The 14803-nt window shown below is 49.6% G+C and overlaps 1 protein-coding gene across 6 annotated transcripts in view; it reads right to left on the bottom strand.

The window, feature by feature from the left end:
• The window catches only part of LOC126539319 (uncharacterized), a 361484-nt gene that overhangs the window by 13736 nt on the left and 332945 nt on the right, over nucleotides 1–14803 (bottom strand). For 5 of the 6 annotated variants that reach the window (XM_050186109.2, XM_050186110.3, XM_050186111.3 and 2 more), the window contains 4 exons: nucleotides 7599–7999; nucleotides 3619–4401; nucleotides 1734–2165; nucleotides 110–1152 (listed from right to left, as the gene is read on the bottom strand). In XM_050186109.2, coding sequence (XP_050042066.1) covers nucleotides 110–1152; nucleotides 1734–2165; nucleotides 3619–4401; nucleotides 7599–7999 — 2659 coding nt within the window. The remainder of the gene's footprint in view (nucleotides 1–109; nucleotides 1153–1733; nucleotides 2166–3618; nucleotides 4402–7598; nucleotides 8000–14803) is intronic. The other variant, XM_055075507.2, reaches the window with a different exon arrangement.

The raw sequence follows: 14803 nt of genomic DNA, 5'->3' as shown, positions 1-14803 counted from the left end.
AGGGACAACACGTGCGCTTCGTGCAGAGGCACGGGTGTAGACAAAGGCAGCCACAAAGGTGGCCCACTCCAACCAATACACAGCGGACAGAACGGTGGACGTAACGAACCTCAGCTCCTCCTCGCGCTCCTTCATGGCACGCATCTCCTCCTGGATCTTGGTCTCAGCAGTAACCAGGCCCTTGCGGACGGCATCGATGGCCCCCTTCTGCAGTTGCGGAGGCTTCAGCTCACGGTACTCTAGCTTATCGCCGTTCTGAGGTGGCGGTGAACTCGTGAAGGCAAGCTCCTTGCCACGACTGGCGAGGAATTTCTGCATGCTCACCCCGCGAACATTGGCCACGGGCGACACTTTCGCTCCTGTAGCATGACCATTGGCGTGCACGTGACCGTTGGTTGCCTTGGCAACAGCCGAAGCAACGCCGCAGGGGGCCGCCGTCGGGGAACAGACTCGGGTGGGAATGACAATGGCGGGAGTCTTCTCGAAAATCTCGATATTGGGAAGAGACGACTCGAAAGGCGGCACTCTCCTCGTAGTAGAAGCGAGTGACGGTGAAGGACACGCGGCAGTGCTTGCTTCGTTTCCTATCCTGGTCACCTTGGAGTCTGTCCTCTCTTGGGAGATGGTCTGGATGTGCCCAGACTCTCGAAGAGCCATCTCGCGCTGCGTCTGTTCTTCTATCTCCTGCTGGATCCGAGATGTCGCTAGGATCTTCTGCGTGCTTCCGCGCAGCACCACAGTAGCCTTCGCACCCTTCACCGAAGCGGATGACGCTATTTCGCCCTTCTTCACAAATCCTTCCGCCTGCAGCTGTCCCAGCAGCCCCTTCTCCTTCCTTAATGCCTCTTCCCGGTCTCGTGCTAGCCGGATCTCACGTTCGATTGGAGACTCACCGCCATGCGACACGAAAGTCGGGGATGGCACGCTATCTTCGGTGCCATCGGAGAGTGGCCGCACCGTTATCTTGTCCTTCCTGCGTGGCCCGAAGGGAGTGTGAATCGAGCTATTTGGAGGAAGTGACTCGACGCTCACGGTCCTAGACAATCCACTGCTGGACGTCAAGGATGCAAGTGGACTGGTCACGCCATTTGCTGCCACGACGGCATCATCGTTGTTGATGAGGCCACCCGCACTGCATCTGTGGTCATTGCTCTGCGGGAGAAACAGCCTCATCAGTTTCATGGGCCAAGTGAAGAAAGTTGCACTAAGTTTGTCAGGTACATGCCAACACAACAGTTAAACGTAATGACAAAAGGACAGTTAAAAGCATTTGTAGTTGATCACTGTCTGCCCTCCTTCCATAGTTGTCACATAATACACTTTAATAAGGCAACCACGCTGTTCCCGTTGGCGCACAACTTGTGATGCATCTCTATCGCATGGTCCCATTTTCTGACTGAACCTTACAGCAAGTAGGAGAACATACCTTTAAAGCTTATCTTATGCTTCAGTCAACTGACTGAAACAGGACCGCACGATGAGGAAGTCCAATCATTAAATCATTATCGACAGCCGCATGACTTCTGCCTCATGGGCATCTGTGAGTTACGCCAGTATAATCTACTGTTGCTGTCTATTTACAGTTATTTACATGCCTAAATCATTCAATGGTCAACTCAAACACAACACCGCGACTTCTTTTTGTTTGTTACATTTTACTGTCCCTGCATGACTTAATATTAAGGAGTAAGTGTAATGTGGCTCTGCTGCATCGGTGTTGTTACATAGTCTACCTGAATATGCAGGCGCTCCCGCAGCTCCCGCAGCTCCTCCTCGCGCTCCTGGAGTTCCCGAATCTCATCAGCGATCTTAGAGTCCGACGGGCACGTGAACCGCTTCTCGATGGGAGCCGGGAATGGCGCGGGGCTAGAGACCATGCTGGAAGGTGAGGTCGGCGATGCCGTTGGCAGCTGAGACACGGTGAGTCGCGCAGGCTTGAGCGTCTCCGGTGTCACCGTCCTGTCACAGATCGCCTTTTCAAGCGCCGTCGAGCTAAGCCTGGCTGCTTCCTGGGCGAGCTTCCGCTCGCGGGCGATCATCTCCTCTCGCTCCTTCTGGGCGCGGATCTCGCGGGCCACGATGCTGTCCGCAGCACTCGGCTTCAAGGGCCGCGACTCGTGTCGTACAGCGGGAGGCTCGGAACCCTGCGCTGGTTCACAGCAAGCCTGCGCACAAGTCGCGTACCTAATTAGTACGCGTACTACGCAGAGTTTCTTCACCGTCACGTGAAACCATGCATGACCTAAAATGTGCACAACAAATAGAAGACAGCGCGCAACACAACTTGAGCCCTAAATAGTAGAATACAGGACAGCCGCGTTGTCTCACTTGTGCTACAACCACGTGGACGTGCCTTATAAGCTTATGCACTCGAAATTCGTAACTTGGATAATGTGCCGTAATGTAATTAGTTAATGAACTAATTAGTGATTTTTGTTAATTCGTCAATAATCCATTTTGGTTTCTCGTGCGAGTAATGTAAACCACTTCGAGTAATCCAACTCAGGACTCCAATTACGGTATATGCCACAAGCGATTTTTAAAAACTTTGTATGGTCTAAAAAAACAAAAACAAAGAAAAACGACAACCCGCATAGTTCATTCTTCTCATCAGCTTAGAATGGCTTCTAAAAGCATGCGTGAGAATCTGGCCACTAGCATTGACAAACGATGTTTTCTGTAATTGCCGTGTTACAAATTTGGTTTTATCGGCTTTGGCAAAGCTTCAACACCGTGTATCACCAACTTCGTTTCCGACAGCAGATTCCAAGGCAGTCCTTTTCAAAAGCAGATTTTGCTGGGACATCAAGCACACTGAAGGACGCGCCGGGCCATGTGTCACTTTTTCTGTGCACATCAAAGATAGACTTCCAGCAGCACTTCAATTATGCTCTATTCCCCCTTTTGAAGCTTGGTATAAAACACAAGCTGAGTTTCTTAGCTTAAGTCCGGAAACCATAACTCCTTTCCACACGCCTTGCACATAGATCATGCTTTTTATGCCATCATCGCACTCTGTGTTTCTCTATGGACGCGTTCTTGTTGCCTCCCGGTATGAGTACTTGCTTGAATAAGTGTTTTCCATGGAATTCTTTTAATTTTTCATAGATATTCAAGGTATCCGTTTTCTTCAACATTCGGCATATTAATTCCCTGTATGCCGACTGATCAGAGGTATCATTCAACGCCATAAAGCTTCGCATTCCTCTTCGCAAATATCTGCCAGGAGCCGGCCATTTTTCTCACTGTATACTAACAGAACAACGCCATCTACAGACGTTAAACCAAAATGATTTTGCTCGCTATCATCAGTTTTGTCTACCCGAGTGATTATATGAGAGACCTCCTAGCTGTACATCACAAAGACCATGGCGGGAACATGGCACCAAGACTTTCTGAACGACGCATATCTCGCTCCCTGTTAGATCTTCCCAAGTTATCTACACTTTCTTATTCTGGCATATTCCCTTCGGTAACATTGCGTTCTTTCTATTCAGCAAGACCTTCATAAAAATGTTGAAGAAAATTGACGTGTTCATGTTATTGTACGCACCGCTGAATAACACCGCGAACATAGTGCCGCGTGACGTATCAAAGTGAAAATCTGCGGTCACTTACAAGCACCGCCTCATGAGGAAAGTCTTGACACTGCAGTGGCTCCTCAGTCTCGTGCTGCAGTCCGTGTTCAACGAGAGAGGCATGTGTGGACGGCGTTATTTCTTCAATGCTGGAAACAATGTCCTCGGTGTGTACCACCACGTCAACGTTGCCGCGACACTCTTCAACGGCGGTCTCCCGTTCCGGTGCCGTCTCAGTGACGGAGACGACCGAGCAACGTCCCATGTCCTCCGGTTCCACAAACTGAACGTTATCGACTCTTGTGAACTCAGATTCGATGTGATCAAGCCGGGCACAGGACTCCGCACTAGCAGCCAACACTGGCGGCTGAGCAGTGCAGCGATGTTGACCACATGTCTGTTCCTCCGAAGTCGGTGCAGTGTCCTTTTCGACGGGCAGGACCACTGGCTTGACCAGCGGTTCGACTCCAACCATCGCCTCGGCACTCGCTTCGATCGCTGCCTCAACGGCGGCTGTTGCCTCCGCTTTGCACCCTTCGTCGGCGGCCTGTTCCGACGCGCTGTCTTCAGCTTGTTCGTCGTTGGACTGCTCCGAGTCGACAGGCGTAGACTCCTGGACGACGACGAAAGGGATGTCGGCGTGAGACTCCGGTGCCGAGGCTTCTGCCATGGCAGCGTCGCATTCAGGGTCAGACAAGGTTGTGCCGTTGGAGCCACAATCGCCGACATTGGACGGAGGTGGAGACAGCTCCGCTGACACTTCGCTGGACAGCGAAGAGTCATCGTAAAGCACGCCCGTGGCGCCGTTTTCCGTCGTGGTAGTCTGCAAGGGAGCAACAGCGATTGAGTCTGACAAGCGCGCAGCGTGGGAGGGTAGCCATTTTACAACACATTCTGTGAAGGATGTCTCCTGTATGGCACACTGCATGGTTCGCTTACTATCGCTCACAGAAAATGACCAACATGTTTATTCATAAGGTTGATAAAAGACCTAGGACATCCCTGCAGAAGAGCGCGGAGCAGAGGAAAATTTGCGATAGATGATTGTGATTACGAGGCCAATCCGTAGATGTAAGATAGTGAATGTTGTACAACAAACCGATAAACTGGACACTACCCAAGAACAAGAATTGCGCATGAATTCTAAGCACGATGGTGATGCTAATGGGCACAGGCTGACAACGTTCGCTACGAACTCGACGGCGCATCTCGCAAGTAAGTAAGCCTTAGCCATACTTAGCCTCGGCTAAGTATGACTAAGCGATAAGAGGCGTCGGCCATGATTCCGCCTGCTGCACACACATCGATGAAAATGACACTTTGAGGATGCCTGAGATGAACTGTTATAGGCTTTAAAGAATAGCTGATAGCGGACCTTAACGACACATACAGGGTGGCGGTTTTCTTTTTTTTGTTCTTTTAGCTGCACCAAATTTAAAGATTACCTGAGGAAGATGACCCAATTCTAACCCTTGATTATAATAATTCGATGAGCTAGGTGGCCATTACTTCTACGAGAACTTGAAATGATTAATTAAATAAATGTCACAGTTACACTAATTAACTTCTACGGATTGTAGCTAGTGAGTATGCTAGGCATATCGATTTCAGACAAATTCGGAGGATGGAACCGGTTCCGAGATATGTGCCGTCAAACTTGCGGCAAAAGGGCATTGGTGATACACTTACCTTTTAAAGAAAACGTTGTTTTATTTATTGAAGCATAAAAGTAACTATGACGGCAATGCATTTCGTCGCACACTTGGAAAGTGGCGCAGTCCTCAGAATTCGTTCCGAGTGGATACGCCGCTTGAAATCAATGGCTACAATTCTTAAATTGAAATTTGTGCCGTAACGTAAGTAATTACATGTACAGTTAGTGCGATTATGTTAGTTATTGAATTATGCATTTAGATTTCTCGTAGAAGTAGTGGCCACCTCATTGAGCAACCTAGATCAAGGGTTACAATTGTGCTATCTCCCACAGGAAATTTCTAAAATTGTGGCGCAGGAAAGGAAAGGTCAGGTATATACACATTCGAAAGATAAGTGCAACTGTACCCTGGCAGCTATATCAGTATTTGAACAAACGTCAAAAGAAACTTGAACTGAACTGAAACGTGAGCTTACAATGTCATGCTCTTTCTACGCATGCCCTATTTAATTAGTTTTACGTAGGATGATTAACAATGACTGACGCGGCTTAAAGGATCCCCGAAACTGATTACAGAAATTTTGTAGGCGCATAGGGTACAGCTACAGTAAAACATTCGCGACACAATTTCAGTGAAGCACCTCGTATTCAGAGAGCTATACGGGCGATTACAAGTTCCTCCTACCTAGCCACGTTTTCCTCCTCGGCTCGTTCGCCGAGCGATCGGGGCTAGCCTCTGCCTTCACTGGCTCTGCGTCATCACGTAACGTCGTGATGTCTACTTCCGGTGTCTCGGAGACAGCGCGCGAAGCCTGTATGCAACTGTAGCCGCCTGGCCGTCGATGCCCAGCGAGAGCGATCCAAGAAGCACGGCCGCTGGATTTTTTTGTTTCTTTTTTATCCAGCGGCCGTGCAAGGAGAGTGCGTTTCGAGTGTTTTGCTTCGAACCCAGTTTCGACCGTTTTCGCGTAATGGACCCAGAGCTCGAGGAGCGGTAGCGCCAGTTGAGCGGAGGGATGGCTTTTGGCGCACACGGCCTTTTCGCAATCCGGAGCTCCACACGTCAACGACGGAATCGACGATTCGCCGCGGCCGGACTCGCCCGATTCCCAAGACGACGACGAAAACGGTCACCGGAAAAATTCCTGCGGGCGCCCAATCACTGCGCGAGCACGGCACATGGCAATCCTCCGGCGGCAACTGACGGCCGCCAACGCGCCGATCGGACACCCATCGACAGGCAGCTTGACGTGCCGCCGACCGCGTTTGCAGGCCGCAGCGTGACAAGGGCGATCCACGGTGCTCTCGGAAAAGAAAGCTCGCGTCAACGTGGACCACGTGGTAACACGAAGCAGACATCTGCCTAGTGATAAATTGGCGTTGTGTGCTCTTTTTCTGCTACTTTCTTTTAGCCAAACAAATTAATCGCTATTCCAACTATTACGAAAAGTAATTGTTCACCATAAAGTTGGAAAAATGATCGACGACGCAACGTGGGTAGCCAATGCAGCTCTCCTTGCATACAAAGTAACGCCACTGCGAGTGCCCCTCCCACCTGCCGCACCTCCGCAGCGGGCGCTGGTTGGAAAAAAAAAAAACGTTCATGCGACCTGTCCTCTCTGCGTGATGATTGCACATCAACTGCCGCGATCGTAATTGCGGCATGCTGATATTTTTTGAAGGGACATCATTTACGAACTGTGCTTATGATCGTCCCCGTTTTGCCGGCACAGCGACGTGGCGTTGCTGCGAAGCGCATTGTTCCCGCACGTAGTGATTTCGTAAGTTGTGCCTCTTCCATAGATCAAGCAGCCACCAAAATTTATTACTCTTGAAAGTGAACATTTTATCACAGATGACGCACATTTTACAATGCCCAAATGATACTTCGCTTAGACGATCGGTCTTGAAGCAAAAAAATGTAATGCATTGTCGTGAAGGCACTCATTTGCATTGTAGTTTTAAACGATATATAAGATGAACTTCGTCTGCAACTATCAGCCATGCCCATTACGGCCGCTCAGTGTAGCCGTACCAAGTGGCGGCGCCTAAATTCACATCAGGGAGGGATGCAGAAACCCTTGTTACCGTACTTTACGCGCACGGTCGCGTAAAGTGCGCGTTAGGGTAGAACGACCAACCCTAACGACCCAGTGCGTTTGCGCAAAAAAATCACTTCATAATCCATTTAATGGCACGAAGGCGTTTTGAAGCACCGGTAACAAGATATATAGACGCACAGAGGCCTCTGAACGTACTCCATACCAGTAGTCTAGTGTTTCACTCGATGTGGAAGGGCAAAATCATATCGCTGCAACAAGTATCGGAGAATCAGTTTAATTTTTTTAAAAATGCTCTGCTCTGACCTGGACAGTCGGCGAAAGCACTACCTCGGGCTCTTGCACAGGTATGACTTCCTCGTAGATGTTGTCCTCCGGAACTTCAGTGTAGACCGGCTCACCGGTCTCGGTGTGTTCAGCCTTGGGCGCGTGGCCATTGACTGCCTTCTCCGGCGCGTCGTGGCGGTGTCCGTTGGTGGTGGCCGCCTCGTCGGTGTGGCCATTGGTGGCTGCCGCCAGTTGGCTCTTCTCGGCGTTCAGAGAATTGAGGATGCGCTCGGCCTCGCTCGGCGATGCGCCCTTCTTCGGCTCGGTCGGCAGCACCACGGGGCTGTCGTCGAAGCCGATGAGCTGTTGGTCGTCCTGGTCGGCCATGTTGGTTCCGCGCTTCTGCCGAAGGTCCAGCCTCGCCGCGCTGGGCCCCGAATCTGCGAGCACGAGAGGATTTCAACGTGCGTTCCACGCACGCACATACACACGCGCACAATTGGGAATAGCGGCAAACTGGGCGGCGCGCATGTTTCCGGTCTCCCTGTGCTTTGCCTTGTGCCACGTTTTAATATAATTTTTAAAGACGCAACGTCCTCACACTGTGGTGACACATGTTGGGATGACACGCACACGCGGTTGTGTTCGCAAAAAGCAAACACTGGCGAATTGAGCAGCCGCTCATTACATATACGCAAGACATCAAGCGCCCGAAAACGCACAACGCTACAGTATGAACGAAGACAATGTGGATACATTAACAAAGGTGGAGAAAAAATGAACCTTCATGAGTATTGCTGCAATTTGCGGGTTGCCGCAAAACTGATTTGGTATATTCAGTGCCTCCTGTGCGATTTGTCGAATAAGTTTGTAGAATAAGTTTGTCGAATTAGATTAATTTCAGTTTGTAAGCCATAAGCCATAACACCGTTTGTTCAGAGTTAAAGGAAATGAAGTTCGGTGTACCCCAGGGTTCCATTTCGGGTCCCCCAATTTTTATCATTTACATCAATGATATAGTATATATGCCGATTACGCCCAAAATGGTCCTACACGCCGATGAAACGAATTTATTCTTTTTTGGTCCGAATTTCGCTGAATTAGAAACAGTGGTAAATGATTGGTTATATGATTCGCTAATTTGGTTGTTTCTCAATGAACTTGAATTGAGTGTTTTTAAACCTAAGGTTATTGTTTTTAAGCCAGAGAACCAATCTGACATCACGGATATTTGTCTTTGTTTCGACAACTGCGCGATTGAGCGGGTATTTGTATTTCACTTTCTAGGAGTACTTTTCGAAGAAAATTTGAATTGGACTCCTCACATAAATAAAGTACATTCGAGCATTTCCAGGTCTAACCCCATGTTTTGTAAACTCAGGTAACTGGTGCCGACTTGGTTAAAACGTCAGTTGTATTATTCACTAATTCATTCTAATCAATACTACTGCTTACTGGCCTGAGCCATCACAAGCAAAACAAGCTTAGGTAGGCTAACAGTCCTTCAAAAACAAGCTGTCCGCCACATAGAAAACCTCGGATGGCTCGATCACACAGCAGAGTTCTCCTACATAATTAGCAAATAAGCAATACAAATTAAGTTATAGCGGCTTTCAAATTTCATGGAGCTAAACAACTTAAGCACCTAAACTCTACCTTTTTAAATTAATGCCCGCAAGTTCTAACTAATGTGAAAGAACGTACGTCAACGCCTCGTCTCAAAGATGTTGTTAAATCTTATTTACTTTCCTGTACACCTGCATAGAACACCTATGACCTCAAGCACCATGTGGTTAACGATGGTTGCAAAATAAATTATTTCTTTTTGTGTTAATGCCACTAATTTTCCTGTATAAGCTTTTTTTTTCGCACAAAGCATAGAATGTTCAAGCTGCTGCTGAACAGTGCATGGGTGATAGGGCCATTGTCAGGCATTCGTTTCTGCCTTTGACCGTACCTGCGGCGGTGGTCAATGCCCGTCCGTTTATGCGTCGCGTCAACACGAGAAAATTTTTGTCTCCAGTTTCTTGCAAATGCTCTCTGGCTCTCAATCTAATGTAGGTATCTTGGAAAAAGTCATACTGAAATTGGCTGCTAAGGCGGGTCTATCATTACGCCGAGTTTCATTTACTTGTCACAATTAGTTAGTTCACAGTGAAGTTGTAAACGTTACAGAATTCCCGTCTGCTGTCAATACATGGCCGTCCACGAAGGGAGTATGGTTACAGAAAACGGCTGTAACTCTTGTTTTATGGAAACTATCCCGAAACAAATCATACTGAAATTGGCCGCTAAGACAACTCTAACATTACGCCGAGTTTCATCAACTATTCACAATTACGTAGTGCACAATGAAGTTGTAAATATTCTGCGTAAATCTTCCTGTGCGCGCGTGACACCTTGCTGGTTATTTTGTTAAAACACGTTGGCGGGCTAGTCAATTTGAATCCACGATAGAATGGGTAAGCGCGACTGAACAAGGACGTAGAAACAAGTATAGACACGCAAAGACAGCGCTGTCTCTGTGCGTCTGTTTCTTTCTGCGTCCTCGTTGAGTCACGCTTACGCATTCTATCATTGCTAATTTAGTTAGCGAATGTTTGCAATTTCATACGGCCGATAAGACTACTATCCTTACTTCGTACAGCTATCTATTAATTTGCTATCGCAATCGGTGCTTCGCCTTTCCGGCGGAACTATACTGATATTTTTTTTTTTATCGCGCCAGCAATTGCTGCCCATAGGCAAGTGGAAATCCTCTTCAGCACGACGCAGGATGGCGTTAATATGTGTGCGTGTGTGAATTAAGCAATCCACCTGCACACGAAGAGGTGCATGGGGCATGCGAACTGCGCAAGAGTTCGCGAAACTGCGTCATGTGGCCACATACGAGTCGCCACAACGCAGGGAGGCATGGTGCAACGATGTCGATCAGAAAACTCAAGTGTATACGACAGAGCGACAGCTCGGCTGATCTCACACCGCGTGCTCAAAACTGTGCAACAAAAGCACGCCGCACAATGCACGCGACGCAGTTCTGCCTTTTGTTCCGTTCTTCGCGCGCTGTGTTCACAAACGACGGCGTTCGCCCGCACGCACGCACGCCGGGTGAGAAGCGGAAGGCATCAGCAAAATATGTCCGAGCATGCGCGGGTGCCAGCACGCGGCCCACCAGCAAAGAGGCGGGATTTGCGGCGGCCTTATTTTCGCGACCAGAGAGGAACGGCGAAACGCCGTGGCTGCTGGTCGCAGCACGGTGCCCGCTCGGAGATACGGCGCGAGCGAGAGAGCTCGCACGTGGACAGTGGTCGCCGGAATGGGGCCGGCTGTAGGTGTGTCTGTATATGTGTACATATATACGACACTTCTTCGCCAGCTCACAGATGCCAGAATTATATCTGTGAAGAGTACGGGTCAGTATATCTGCCGAGAACTGCACAACAGTAACCAACATATCGCGACAGGCCGCTGGCATCGGCAGCCTCAAGCAGGAAACGAAGCACGTATCGCCCTGCGCTTGGTTCACACGCCAAGCCTACGAAGGTTCGCTGCCAAGGCCATAAAGCTGCTTTCTGCCTAAGATCCAAGAAATAACAATGCGCTCTAAGAAAACGCCTGTTACGCCTTATTAAGTTGGAAAACGTTATGCAGCTGAATGCAGGATAGCTGGTTGCGCCACGCCTTCCTAGCACCAGACGCCTTTGTTTCTACTTCCGCTACAGATAATGATACTATGCCACAACACCTACGCGGAACATTGCGACCACTAAAAGCGAGTAATGGATGTGGATCACGTAGTTCGCCGTTAATTCTTCAGCTTTGATCATCACCGTCACTCGTATATCAATTGGCGGCTATATGTTAAGAACGGCCAGCTACAGTGCAAGTTTGTCAGTCACTAACGCCAGTGGTGGCAACCTCATCTTGGAATTCCGCCGCCAACCTCTAGCCACGGCGTGACTAAGTCGACTTTGTGTCATGAACAATACGCGCATGCTCCACTCTCCGTCGCTTCAGCTAGGATGCGTTCAACGAAGCAGGCTTTGTGCTGAAACCGTCATCGTTACGCTCTAGCCTCATCGCCGTTGTGACTGAAGGAGTTCGACGAAGCAGGCTTTGTGCGCAATAGCACAACGCCGACCTGATCTGCTACGGGTGGGGGAGTTGACGCGGGAACGCCGACGCAGGCTCCTTCCCACGCACCGACCAAGACGCAAGACAACGCGCTACCCGGAACAGCTCCGAGTTCTACGAAGCCCCTCTGACGTCGGCTCCGGACCATCGCACCGGTGTGTATGCGTGTGTGTGTGTAACCCGTCCCGGAGAGAGGCGGCCTGTTTAAAATGACTGAACGAACGTTCGCGTCACCTGGTATCGGGAGAGGACCGAGTGTTTAAAAACCGCTGTTGTGCTGCTGCTCAGGTCACACTCTCTCAAGCAGTCATGTTAGACTGATGTACTTTCTCAAACAGTCATGTTAGACTGATATAAATACTGTAAATAAACCCTTATTCCTCGTTCTCGATGAGAAGCAGTCCTTCTCTTCATCAACGTCCTCAGCGTGGATAAGTTGGACGACGGCATGGGCCAGCTACCTTCTAATTCATGCCCGACTCCAATCTTGACAACGGATCACGAGCGATGGGATTGAACCCCCAATCATAACAAGCAGTTACTGTCGACTACATCGTACACTGAAGGTGCTTGATATCAGCCCGCATGTAACGACGTAAGGACCCGACTTTTCGACTACTCGGTCATCGTTATTAGCAGACTGCATTCTAACTCCAGATTTCCTAGCATTGTCAGTGGTGTACATCGATATTGAACGCGGGAAATAAGAAATGATTTGCGTGCGAAAGTTGGCCGCCTATCCGGAACAGATTGCGTACCACAATACGAGGCACGGACACGTACTCTGTCAGCACGGCACGGCGCACTTTCTAATGACGTCATCGCGGCTTGCACGACAGCAGCCAGCCGGCCCTCGTCGAAGGCATTGCACGAGCGGACAACAGTGGCGGTGCGGCGTCACATTGTTTGGGCGGCTGCACGCACTGGCGAATAATGTTCCGTGCACGCTGCCGTGCTGGAAAGTTGCAGCGCTGCCAGTGGGCAGCTGAAAGTGGTGTCGCCGAGTTGAGGCGGTGCCTATCGTATGTCTCGCTCGCAAACATTTACTGAGATCACCGAAATGTCGACAACAGTGCTGGTGTCCGGGTGCGTATTGGCCTGCGGGTTCCAGCATTCCTCGAAGTGGCGCGCGTTAGTAAAGGAGCAACGCATATCGGCAGTAGTCATATACTCATTGACCACGCGAATGTCCGTAGACTTTTTCAGCGAAGCTTTGCTTGCCTCTACTCCGGAGTTTGTCACTAGTCGTCGTTTGCTCGCCGGATATATTTGTGGATATTTACCCGCAGCTTGGACCACTGGGTGTGTGCTGGCTTGCCCAGTATAGGCAACGCCGTCCGATGGCTACGTGCTCCAATAGACAACTCGCTGGCGGATGCTTAATTATTGTGCACAACTTGTATGACTGGCTGGGGCGCACAATGGGCACGTGCCCACACTTGGCTCCAGAACGGATGTGCTTACTGTGACACAAGGGGCCTCAAAGGGATTTAGACGTGCATCGTACTTCTCTGCTCATAAGCCTTTCATCGACGCGCGTCCCTCGAAAAGCACATCACATTCGTCTTCATGACATTGACAGCTTACGAGGCGACGAGGCTGTCATACTCGTGTCATTCATTACTGCTGCTATAGCTCGCTAACTCAAACAAGCCTAGCGTCATTTAGATTCCAACACTGCGTTCGATCAGCATGATTTTTGGCAAGCAATTTGCCTACATCCAGCAGCCGTACCTACGTATACGAGGGGGACCCAGAATAAAACCGGGTATTATCACGGGGCTCTTCGTAATTGTATTGCCGTGTTCTCTCGCTAGGTGGGTGACTGCTCGACTGTAACGGTGATTCTATAACAGAAACAGGTAACACTATATAAAATAGAAATGCGATTCACCAGAGGGTGGCACGAAGCTAAAGAAAAATGCCCATATGGGTTTTCCAGAAAGAAATCATTGTCATTGAACAAAAAATTACTCTACGTCCGGGGATCGAACCCAAGGCTCGCCTTCAGCTAGCCAGAAAGCTAGCAGATCACAAAGCGAGGCCAAATTTATCGACAACTCACAGTGCAGGGTTACTGAATATGGCAAGCGAGTTCTGCGGAAATACGCAAGGTGGGTGAAGTCTGGGGAAAGTTTTAGGATCGCCGCACACCCGACAGTATAGCCCGAATGTATACGCATGCAGCTGGCATCGCAGCGCTTTCTTATCATACACCTCTGCATCATCGGCGAACTTGCAATGCATGCAGACTTTTTCAAGCTTCAATATAATTTACGAGATAACGGTGTTGTCGTCGGAAGATTACTGCATCGTACAGGTACAACAGCACAAACAGACGCCCTACCTGTCGGTACTAGAACAGTACAATCGCCGCTTCGCGCAAGAAAGCACGTACGCCCGGCTCACTACGCGAAAGGCCGAGCCATCGGCGCATGAAGCCGTTTCTGCAGAAATATTGAGAAAGCGCTGACGCCGGTACAGTTCGCTTTGCCACAACTGGAACCACTGCTTGCGGGCAACGTACGCCGGTAAAACCAGCTGTCGCGATCTATGTATAAAGCACAACGCACGCAGCCAGCGTGAGCCCGCTCAGATGCAAACACGAGGCTTTGGCAAAACGGAACCACCACCACCGCATCCATGTTGGAAGTATCGTCAGCCTGTTGCGCAGTGGAGTAACCTGCAAAGTGGCACGTATACACTCGAAGTCAGTGCGTGCACCACCGCGGCAGCGTATGACGCACAAGAAGCTCTACGACGCAGAACTGCGGTCTGTTTCATCTGTGATTGATGCGAGGACAGTGAAGACCATCACCAGCTGGTCTGTCCGCAATAAGAGTGATCGCCGGCTGTAAACTGAGCGCTCATTCTACGTTAGGCTACAACGGCTCAACGGCGAGTTGGTATTTAGCGTCTGTGTCGTCTCTCATCGAGTTGTCCGCGCTGTCGTGGTTTAGTCGTTCTTTCATGCGGCTTCACTACGCTTTTACGCCAAGTGACGTCGTTAAGTTGAATACTTCAAGGCGGCAAAGGGCACCAGGCATATAGAATGTGTATTTCATGCTTGGGATGTGTCAAGCCAGAGAAAAAAGTGCATATGAAACTAC

This window comes from Dermacentor andersoni, chromosome 11, assembly GCF_023375885.2.
Source record: "Dermacentor andersoni chromosome 11, qqDerAnde1_hic_scaffold, whole genome shotgun sequence".
In the NCBI taxonomy this organism is placed as follows: Eukaryota; Metazoa; Arthropoda; class Arachnida; order Ixodida; family Ixodidae; genus Dermacentor; species Dermacentor andersoni.
Note: the sequence above shows the minus strand (reverse complement) of the source record. Positions and strands in the feature narration are given on the sequence as shown.